Source organism: Triticum aestivum, chromosome 3A (genome assembly GCF_018294505.1).
Source record: "Triticum aestivum cultivar Chinese Spring chromosome 3A, IWGSC CS RefSeq v2.1, whole genome shotgun sequence".
Classification (NCBI taxonomy): domain Eukaryota; kingdom Viridiplantae; phylum Streptophyta; class Magnoliopsida; order Poales; family Poaceae; genus Triticum; species Triticum aestivum.
The window spans coordinates 598342368-598353904 of record NC_057800.1 but is presented as its reverse complement, the minus strand read 5'-3'; the positions used below and the strand labels follow the sequence as shown (position 1 = coordinate 598353904).

At 41.1% G+C, this 11537-nt stretch overlaps 1 protein-coding gene across 1 annotated transcript; it reads left to right on the top strand.

Annotated features, from left to right (window-relative positions):
- Positions 1–1740: 1740 nt before the first annotated feature.
- On the top strand, positions 1741–3445 carry LOC123058742 (uncharacterized). Its single transcript, XM_044481434.1, has one exon. It carries the CDS (start codon positions 1866–1868, stop codon positions 3045–3047), a length of 1182 nt encoding a protein of 393 aa, XP_044337369.1. The 5' UTR covers positions 1741–1865; the 3' UTR covers positions 3048–3445.
- Positions 3446–11537: the final 8092 nt, after the last annotated feature.

Here is an 11537-nt window from a genome sequence, read left to right as displayed (position 1 = left end):
TGAACAATACCTGCATGGCATACACTTCTCAACCCAGCCTGGTTGAGCAAAAACAGGCCCTAATGCGCCATTTACAAGTTGTTTGGTTGCCTGCATCTAGGGTCCCTGCATTAGGTAATATGCAAGTGCACTTTGTTTGGTTTCCTGCATTGGCCCAAGCAGCACATGGACACGGTGTTTGATTGCACGCATGAGGTATGATTAAGGGCTAGCACTTACACTTAGCACACAGGGTTAAGAGCTATCAGAGGAAGGGGGAAGAAATGCAATGTGCATCGGACCATGGCGACTGCGGTGGATAGTGGTCGTGGCGTCGTGTCCGACATACGACGAGCATGAAGTCGTGGGAGAGTGACCCCGTCGGCGGCACGGCGAGCGACACCGTCGGCGAACTAGTTGCGGTGCTCGCACAAAGACAGTCCACAAAGGAGGAGAATGCAGTGCTCGCGCCATGGTATCATCAGTGCAGTGGACGAGAGAGGAGGCCGAGATGATCGACGCCGGAAACGACTCCAGTGTAGTAGGGCGAGAGAGAGAAGGCCAAGATGATCGACCCCGTCGGCGGCGCGGCGAACTGCAGTGTGCACAGAGGCAGAGGGCACAAGAAAGCAGTGTGTGCGCCATTGCAGCGTCAGTGCAGTAGGAGGCCGACAGAGAGTAGGCCGAGATGAGCGATGCCGGAAACGACTCTAGTGTAGTAGGACGTAGCAAGTAGATCGAGGGGAAGGGCTTCAGCATCGAGAGGGACGAATAGGAGGGCTATGAGCACAGGACAAAGGAGCTCGACATGGCGGTTCAAAGAGAGATGAAGCTACGATCGTCGAAACCAAAAACTAACAACACGAATGTTGTGAGGAACTGCGAGATTAGGCTGTTGGTCAAAGAAAATTTCAAATGGTCTATCGTGCGCGACGAATCAGACAAAATTCGTCCAGAATAGCTCCTAAAGGGAGCACGAAATGAAGAACTTACGGCCAACGAAACTACGAACCGATCGCCTGAATGAAACCGTAGCATCGAGGTGCATCTTTTTCGTGTAGAGCTTACCTCGAATCGAAGCACCGTTGTGTAGATCAGAGGGACAAGGAAGAGAGGAGATTAGATAGAAGCTTACTGGAGGTTGAAGAAGACCTCACCTAATCACCTCGCATCCTTCCCGTCTCCACTCATGCAAGGGCCCGCTCGCTTGCGCTTGCCTCGGCCTGGCTCGCAAGAAACTGTCGATCTGAGCGTTTCCAGCGAGCCAGGCCGAGAGGTGTTTTAAGTTCCATGCTATGCAGGCCCAACAGTGTATATAGGCAACCAAACAAACCAGATTCTTCCCGCGCGGGTATGGTCGAGATGTATGCAGGCTACTAAACACGTCCATAGTAAATGAGAAAACCTTGTAGAAGAAGAGACTGAGCAATGTCACAACAATGAGAAGTTAAGCACAAATCGTGGCCTTTAGGATGCCTACGGTGACTTCGTAAATTTCAAGATGATATGTCGGCTCAGTCTTTCGAAGGTGCTTATAGAAGTAGGGTGTGCGTGTGTGCGTTCATATGGGTGAGTGTATGCGCGTGTATATGAGCGCTTGCGTGTGTACTGTGTTAAAAAAATCAACTTGTACGGCGGCCGCGTGCAGGATGTCCTCCCATCTCTCTTGCATCGCCGACCTTTCGGCAACCTCCGCCATTAACGCCCCCGAGCAAACTCACGGGAACGAACCAGCTGAGAGGGGGAAAATGTCGGCGACACGCTACCATACGCGGAAGCTAGCTACGCCCCAACCGCCTCCACTTTCCACTTCTCGTGGTAAAGCACCACGAACTCAGCCCGCATGGCCTCGCCTTCTCACTCACCTACCTCACTGCAGCCTTCGCATGCACTCCTCTTATTATACGCTTGCATGCTTCGCAACAGTGCGCCGTAACAAAAGGCCGGAGACCATGGAGATCATCACCAAGCGCCCCAGGGAGAGGCGGGGCAATGCCGCCGACGGCGAGCCGCTCCCGCAGCTGCTCGACTCGCCGCTCCCCACGCCGCGCCGCTCGTGCGCCTCCGCGGACGCGCCCGGCAGCAGCCTGCGGTGCACCGCCTCGCCGCTGCGCACGCAGGTGCCCTTCTCCTGGGAGAGCTCCCCTGGCGTGCCCAAGAGCGGCAGGGACACGCGGGAGGAGACGATGCCGCCGCCCAAGCTGCCGCCCGGGCGCTGGCCGCCGCAGTGCCCCACGAGGACGAACTGGTGCTACGGCAACGGGAGCGAGGCCAGCAGCGACGACTGCGACGCGTCGTCCTTCTCCGACGCCCTGGATAGGACGTCCTCCTCGCCCGCGCGGATCGGCTCCTTCGACCGGGTCACGTCCAAGCGCTTCGAGGACATCTTCCTCGGCCGCGCCGAGAGCTTCGCCAAGGACCGGTCCCACTCCTCCCGCCACGCGCCCACGGGCGAGCCCAGCGCCGTCGTCGCCGCGTCGTCGTCCTCGGCGAGACACACGAAGCACTGGCGTCGACGCGGCAGCTCGCGCCCCCACGATGACGACGACGGGGAGTGGCCGAAGAGCAACGACCCCGTGAAGGTCATGCCGCGCGTCGAGCAGATGTCCCCGAGAGCATGCGGGCTCATGGTGTTCTTCCCATGGAGCGCGAAGCGGGCGGCCTGCGGGTTCAAGAGCCCGTCGACGACGCGTCACTCCGTCGCCGTTGATCATTCGCCCTCCCGCGGCCGCAGCAACCCCACCCTGAGCGACGCTCTGCAGGAGGACAACAAGACCGACGACATGGACGTGCAAGACCCACCGCCGCAGCCGCGCGGGGAGAAGAGGAGCCGCGCGGAATGGCAGGGCCGCGGGTGGGGCGTCTCGTCGCTGCTCGACACGAGCAAAAGGTACTGCACCGACGCACGGAAGGCCCTGAGCAAGCTATCCATCGGATTGGGCGCTGACAGTGGCAGCGCGAGAGTTGGCAGGGAAAGGAGGAGCGGCACGCAGGATGCCACGTCCACAACGACGACCGCGCCCGTCGTCGGCGCCAAGCTGACGAAACTCAAGTCTAACAGAAATTAAGGGGATTGGGATTGGTCGGCTTGGAATGCTACGATAGAAGTTGCACATTTCTATGCAGATAGTACTACTACTTCTTTGATCTCCATCTGTTCAGCTAGATGAACTAAACTCAGTAGCAGAGCTACGGTAGTACTCCCTCCGTTTCTTTTTACTCCGCATATAAGATTTGGTCAAAGTCAAACTACCCAAATTTTGACTAAATTTATATAAAAAATATAAACATCTACAATACTAAAACTATATAGTATGAAAATACGTTTCATGGTGCATCTGATAATATTGATTTCATATTGTGAATGTTTATATTTTTTAATATAAAATTAGTCAAACTTTATAAAGTTTGACTTTGACCAAACCTTATATGCGAACTAAAAAGTAACAGAGGGTGTACGTATGGAGTACAAATTACTGACATATTGTTTCTGAAGTTGAAATTCCTTCGGTACTGTGTATGTAGAAGTTACATTAATAAACGCGTTAGCATTCCTTAGAAGCTACTTCCTCCGTTCCAAAGTTTTTTTTTGACTGCAAATAGACTTTAGTTCTCAAATAATAGACATGTCATTTACAAGCAGATGAGAAATAAAATCAGGGATCTCATCATCCCAAGAACTAGAGGATCTAGTAGTAAAAGTGTTCTTTGCTAATTCATCTGCCACCTGATTGGCCTCTCTATAGCAATGTCTGAAGGATATGGACGCAAAGTCCATCATAAGTTGTTTACACTCTGTGATGATAGCTACCTCCGGGCCTAAATAATCATCAACTTGGTTCAGCGAGTTCACTGCAAACGAACAATCTGATTCAATTTCTATATTGTTGCATCCAATGTGAGTTGCCAAGTATATCCCGTTTCTGATGGCAGTTAGCTCAGCTGAGTCAACTCCACTGATGTTTGGAACAAACCAACTTGCTGCAGCAATAAAATCACCTCGGTAGTCCCGAGCCACAGCACCACAAGCACCTGAAAGTGTTTCATACTGAAAGGAAGCATCAACATTTATCTTCGCGATCCCATATCCTGGTTTCCTCCACATGTGGTCGTTCTTACGTATTGGTCCTTTGGGTATAGTTGACCTGAGGTAATTTGTCGCCAAAACCTTGATGGCTAGTGCAGTTTTTTCTGGCGTTTGGACTTTGACTCCCTTTACTATCTGTCGGCGCTGCCACCATATATACCATGTTGCTACAACAGCAAGCTCTGCCGTTGGTACCTCCGCATCATTGCCCTGAAGCTTTGATAAAATTTCCATCGTAATAGATCCTGATCTGTCCTCGGCGACAGCTTTCCGTATGACTTGTAGCAAGCCCAGCCGCTCCCAAACATCCGTCGCTCGTCGGCACCTAAATAAGCAGTGTTGAATGTCTTCTGCTCCGACTAAACAAACTGGACATTGAGCTGAGCATGGGATGTGTCGGCTTGCTAATACACCAAAGCATGGGAGGGCGCCATGCAAAACTTTCCATGCAAAATGTTTTATCTTCCCTGGTATTTTCAGCTTCCACATATCCTTCCAAACTGAGTTTATATTTTCTGTACCTTGCCCATCAGCTCGCATCCACTGTGCCCCATGTTGATGTTCAAACTCCTTATGATAAACCGATCGCACGGAAAACGTGCCTGATCGTGTATAGTTCCAAGCCACAAAGTCTTCCGTCAAGTGATAATTCAAGGGGATTTGTAATATCCTATGAACATCAACAGGAGAGAACACATCACGAATTAGATCCTCATCCCACTGGCCTGTGTACGGGTTTATTAACTCATCAACCTTTGAAAGCATTGTTGCACCCCTATTCGTGATTACTTTCCTTGTGACACTTGATGGAATCCATGGATCATGCTAGATATCAATTTGAGCTCCACTTCCAACACGCCAAATGCAACCCCGCTTAAAAGTCTGAATACCTGCGACAATACTCTGCCAAGTATAAGAAGAGCCTTTTTTGGGTCCAACTTTCAATATGTCACCATCTGGGTAATATTTTGCCCTGAGAACTTGCGCACACAAAGAATCCGGGTTTTGAATTAGTCGCCAACACTGTTTTGCTAACATAGCAAGATTAAAACTGTGCAAGTCTCTAAAACCCAATCCCCCTTCCTTCTTCGGAATACACAACCTCCCCCTCCGTTCCAAAGTTAGTACAAAGTTGAGTCATCTATTTTGGAACGCAGGGAGTATTATATGGTCTAGATTATATCTTTATCGAGTGATTGTCCTTAATGTAATTTCCATTCCTCCAAATCAAACCAGAGCGACAAAGAAATATAAATAATTGACCGAGATGGCGCTTTGTTGTGCTCTCATTTATGCTCAACTGTTTGTAGATAAAAAATTCTTATGTCATGGATATTCACGGTGGTCTATATATGACTGGTATAACTTGTGTTTATATGGATAAATGCATATACTCTTCCTTATACATACAATACAAACTGCTTTTGTGGCCAAAGGATCTCTCTTTTTTCATTTTAGCTAAATGTAAGTCGCCTGAAAATTGATTTGGGTCATTTGATTTTTTTTGCCGTAGATCTCCGCTTTGAGATTCGTGCTCTGTTTTTTTGGTTTGTTCTTTGACTGATCAGATATTTGGGTCCGTCAATTTGCTAGGGGACCGAAGCCCATTTCCTGTGCAGTCCAGCCCTCTCTCTCTCTCTCTCTCTCTCTCTCTCTCTCTCTCTCTCTCTCTCTCTCTCTTTGTTCTCTTTTTCTGTTTTCCTGTTTTTATGCATATTTGCTTTTATTTTTTGTGTTCCATTATTAGTTGTTTATTATTTTGGTATTTTTGGGATGCTGGTTGAGTACAAATGTATACACACAAATACTATGCAATAGATGGGAAAATTACACTATTATATGATTATTGTTTGCATACCAAAAAAAGATGCAATTTTCGTCCAAAGTTGTATGTGTGTGCAAGTTTCTTTTTTATTATCTTTTGTCTTAAAGTGTAATACCAGTGAGACTATTTCATTCCTTATAAAAATTCATTATTTTATTTTTGTTTTAGTTATCATTTCATTTTCATTTTTCTTTAAGAGTAATACCAATGCCACAATTTAATTCCATATGTGTATTCTTGCATAGTTTTAAAAAGCGCAACTTTTGTGTATATTGTGTGCAAAATATTTCAATGATTTTTAAGGAGTTTATTTATTTACTTTTATTCTTAAAGGGCAATACCGATGGCACTAACTCATTCTTCCCTCATTACTTTAATCTGCCTTTTGTTATTATTGCAATTTCTTCTTAAAGGGTAATACCAAACCAACTAATTCTTTCTTTCCTAGAAAAATATTTTTTATTTTGATATTTTATTTTATTTCTTCTCAAAGGGTAATACCAATGACACTAATTAATTTTTCCATAGAAAATCTCATTATTTTTATTTTTTGTGTTTTAAATTTTTATTTCTTCCTAAAGGGTAATAGCAATGCCAATAATTCATTCTTCCCTAGAAAACCACATTATTTTGATTTTTTATTTTGTTTTAGTTTTTCTTTCTTTCTTCTTAAAGGGTAACACCAATGGCACTAATTCATTTTCTCCTAGAAAACCTCACTATTTTTTATCTTGTTTTAATTATTAGTATTTCATTTCCTTTGCTCTTAAAGGGTAATACAAGTGCCAGTAATTCATTCGCTCTTAAAAAAACTCATTACTTTAAAAAAATCATTTCCTTTCTTCCTTAATGGTAATACCAATGCCACTAATTCATTCCTACTTAGGAAAATTCCTTTTTTGCAAAACAAAATCCACTATTATATACTTATTATTGCATATTATAAAAAATAATATTTGTGCGTAAATTGTGTTCAAAATTTTCATAATTTATTTATTTATTTTCTTTCTTCTTAAAGGGTAATACCAATGCCACTAATTCATTCTTTCGTTGAAAACTTCATTATTTTGATTTTTTTAGTTTTATTTCAGTTTCCTTCTTCTTTAGGGTAATACCGGTGCCTCGAATTCAACTATTATATGTTTATTCTTGCATATTAAAAGAAAGGTTAATTATGATGTAAGTTGAGTGCAAATTTTGTCATTATTTGTTTTAGTTTTTATTTAAAATTAATTTCTTCTTTAAGGGTACCACCAATGCTACTAATTGCACTATTTTTTATGTTTATTCTCGCATATTATAACAAAGTGCAACTTTTGTGTGAATTTTGTCATTATTTGTTTTTGGTTTTATTTCATTTTTGTTATTCTTTAAGGGTAATACGGATACCAGTAATGCATTGCTTCTTAGAAAGCTTCTTTTTTGCAAAATGTTCCACTAATATATGTGTATTCTTGCATATTTTTAAAAAGCACAAATTCTGTGTAAAATTTGTGCAAATTTTGTTTTAGTTATTAATTTTTAGAAAGAAATCTTCTCCTTAAAGGTTAATATCAATGCCACTAATCCATTCTTATTATTATTTTATTTTAGTGGCATTAGTTCTTTCGTTGGATGTGTAAACTATGTGTATTTTTTCTTTTTCCTTTAATGATAATACCAATGCCATTAATTCATTCCTTCTTATAAAACTTTTATTGCGAAAATTCCACTGTTATAGCCTATTCTCGCATATTATAAGCCGCAATTTATGTGTAAACGTATTTGTCTTGTGCTTTGTTGTTGCTTCGGTCCAAGAGCTATCGAGTTAACGGGTTTGTATTGTGCTTAATCTTGTGTTATGGACCTAAAATGAAATCTATATGTTGACCATTTTTGCAACTTTTCAGTTACCTGAATATTTTTAGTTCTGGTCGGTTTCCTCGTTTGGCTTCAAGAAGCCACCTACCAAAGATTGTATCTGGTATGTGATTCAGGTAGACATAAAAATCACCGAGCTCTTGTTGATCTAAACAAGTATCGACCCTATGCATGAATGCCAATGTCTAGTACACCAGGTGCTAGAAGTGGGTGATGAAGTGAGCAACTAGTAGTACATAGAAACTATGGGACGGAAGGACACGAAAAAGATTGGAATTATTCCGTCAATTACCAAAGGTAGCTCACTAAACCTGCACACGCTATAATGACGCATGAGAACAGGAGAAGTAATTATAGAGAGATGGAGCTACGTGAGCTATTCACATTGGAGCAACGGATTGCATGCCCCCTATGTATTTTTATAACCAACCATACAATAATCAAGAATAGTTCACACAATCATTTGCAAGAGCAATCGTTACACACCATGGGACACTACCCACTACTAAACCATAAGATTTGGGACAAAAACTAATTAGCTATACCATGAATAAAACTATTTGTATCCACTTTAGTGTATGTAAATCGCCTGAAAATTGATTTTGGGTCGGTCGGCATTTTTGTTCGTTGATTCCTACTTTGTGATTTGTGTCACTCCCTCCATCTACTAATAAAAGGCGACTTCAAGCTTTATGTCTAATTTTAACCATTAAATTTACCAACAAAATCCGAGTTATATGCCATAATAAGTATGCCACTGGATGCACATTTGAAAGAACTTTTTGATAATGTATTTTTGTGACATACAACTCATATTTTCTTGACCAAATAATATTTCAAAGCTTGACATGAAAAATGAAGTGGCCTTGTATATAAAAAATGAAGGAGTACCTTTTTTCCTGGTATGCTCTGTGAGTAGTTTTGGGCTGGTTTTTTCGACTGACCACAAGTTTGGGCGAGTCAATTCCTTAACGGGTTGAAGCCCATCACCTGTGTGACCCAGCACTTCCCTCCCTCCTTTTTTCATTCTTATGTTTATACCTGTTTTTGGTTTTCTTTATTATTTGGTGCTTCATTCTTATCTTTTGTGGCTATTTTTGGGATGTTGGGTGAGTGCAAATGTACACACACAAATACTATAAAATATATGCAAAAATTGCACTATTATAAGATTATTCTTTGCATAGTACAAAGAAGTGCAACTTTCAATGCCAAGTTGTGTGGAAGTTTTTTTTATAGTTTTCCATTTTTTTCTTCTTCTTAAAGGGTAATATCAATGGCACTAATTCATTGTTCCTTATAAAAATTTCATCATTTTGATTTAACTTTGTTTTATTTTTTATTTTAGTTACTTTTGTTTTCAGGGGAAGTACCAATGCCACTCATTCAGTCCTTCTTAGGAAATTTTATTTTACAAAATACAACTATTATGTCCTTATTCTTGTATATTTAAAAAAGATTTTTTGTATATTGTGTGACTCTGTTTCATTTTTTTGATCTTTTTATTTTCTTTCTTCTTAAAGGGTAATAACAATGCCACTAATTCATTGTTAACCTTATTATTTTGATTTAGTTTCAGTTTTTAATATTTCCTTTCTTCTTAAAGGGTAATACCAAAACCATTAATTCATTCTTTCTTAGAAAACTCCATTATTTTCAAGGGCACTAAAAAATCAAAATAATAAAGTTTTCTAAGAAAGAAAGAATTAGTATCTTTGGTATTCCCCTTTAAGGAGTAAGAAAATAAAAAACCAAAACAAAATCAAAATACGAAATTTTCTAAGAAAGACTGAATTAATGGCTTTGGTATTACCTAAAAAAGAAAACTAAAAAAATGAAAAATCAAAGTAATGAGGTTTTCTAAGGAAATGCATTAGTGGCATTGGTATTACCCTTTTAAAATAAATAAAAAATAAAAACCAATGAATTTTATTGCCCACAATATACAACAAAAATATTATATTTTTAAAAAATATACAAGAATAAGCATATAATAGTGGTATTTTCTTAAAACGGAATTTATGAAGAAGGAATGAATGAGTGACATTGGTACTACTCTAAAAAGAAAAGTAAATAAAATAAAAACTAAAACAAAATCAAATAAAAATAATGAAGTTTTATGAGGAACAATGAATTAGTGCCATTGATATTACCCTTTAAGAAGCAAGAAATAATATTCTTAAAAAAACTTGCACATAACTTTGCATTGAAATTGCACTTCTTTGTAGTATGCGAACCATAATCTTATAAGTGTAGTTTTTGCATGTATTTTATATTATTTGTGTGTATACATTTACACTCACCCAGCATCCAAAAAATACCCACAAAAGATAAAAGGAGAAAATCAAATAATAAAGAAAGGCAAAAGTCCAAAAACACATATAAACAGAAGAAGGAAAAAAGGCGGGACGGAAGGGTTTGGTCACACAAGTAATGGGCTTCGGCCCGTTAAGGAATTGACGGAACCCAACTTGTGGCCAATCAACAAAAATAGCCCAAAACTACTCTAACAGCCCAGGGAAAAAGGTACTCCCAGCATTTTTTATATACAAGGCCACTTCATTTTTATGTCAAACTTTGACTTATAATTTTGGTCAAGAAAATATGGGTTGTATGTCATAAAAAAATATTATCGAAGAGTTCTTTCAAATGTGCATCCATGGCATACTTTTTTATGGCATATAACTCACATTTTCTTGGTATAATTAATGGTCAAAATTAGACAGAAAATGTGAAGTAGCCTTTTATTAGTAGACGGAGGGAGTAGCAAAAATCTCAAAGCAGGAATCAACGAACAAAAATTCCGACTGACCCAAAATAAATTTCCATGCGATTTACATATATTAAAGTGGATACAAATAGTGTAGTCCATGGTATAGCTAATTTTATTTTTGTCCCAAATCTTATGTTTTATTAGTGAGTAGTTTCCCATGTTGTGTAACAACTGCTCTTGCAAAGGATTGTATGAATTACTCTTGATTATTGTATGGTTGGTTATAACAAAACAGAGAGGACAACCTACATGCAAGTTGACTGGATTTTGTTTTTGGTTCAGTCGACTGACCAAAAAGTTCTATTAGTCGATTTGCTTGCAGATTCCTACTCGATCGTTTCTGTTGGAGCACGTCACCTTGGTCTGTTGCTCCGACATGAATAGCTCCCGTAGCTCCATCTCTTTGTAACTACTTCGCCTGTTCTCATGTCATTATTGCATGCGCCGGTTTAGTGTGTTAGCTCTGGTACTAGTTAGATCATGGCTGCACCTGCGTGTGCGTAGGTCAGTATATATGTAGACTCTGATTGACTGAATAATTCTAGTCTCTTTCGTATCCTTCCTCCCACGGTTTCTATGTACTACTAGTTGCTCACTTCATGCCCTAGCTGTGGCACATGGTGCGCTAGACATTGGCATTCATGCATGGGGTCGATACTTGTTTCAAGCGTAGATCAGCAAGAGCTCGGTGATTTTTATGTCTACTTGAATCACACACCGGATACAATGTTTGGTAGGTGGGCTACTCTGTTGTTGCCGTAGCTCCGTCTCTCTAGCTCGCCCTCATTTACCGTGGCACGAACCAACGAAGAAGAAGAAGGTGGAGAAGAACACGAGCACAGAGATGACATGGTGGTGTTTTTCCTGGAGCCCGAACTCCACCCGCCGCACGTACAGTGTCTTTTCCCTCGAGCACGTACTCAAGCTGAACCCACTGGCTACATGGTTTGGCAACTACATCTCCCTCAGTTACAACACACACTCGAGGCCAGGACCTTTTGTAATCCCATGGC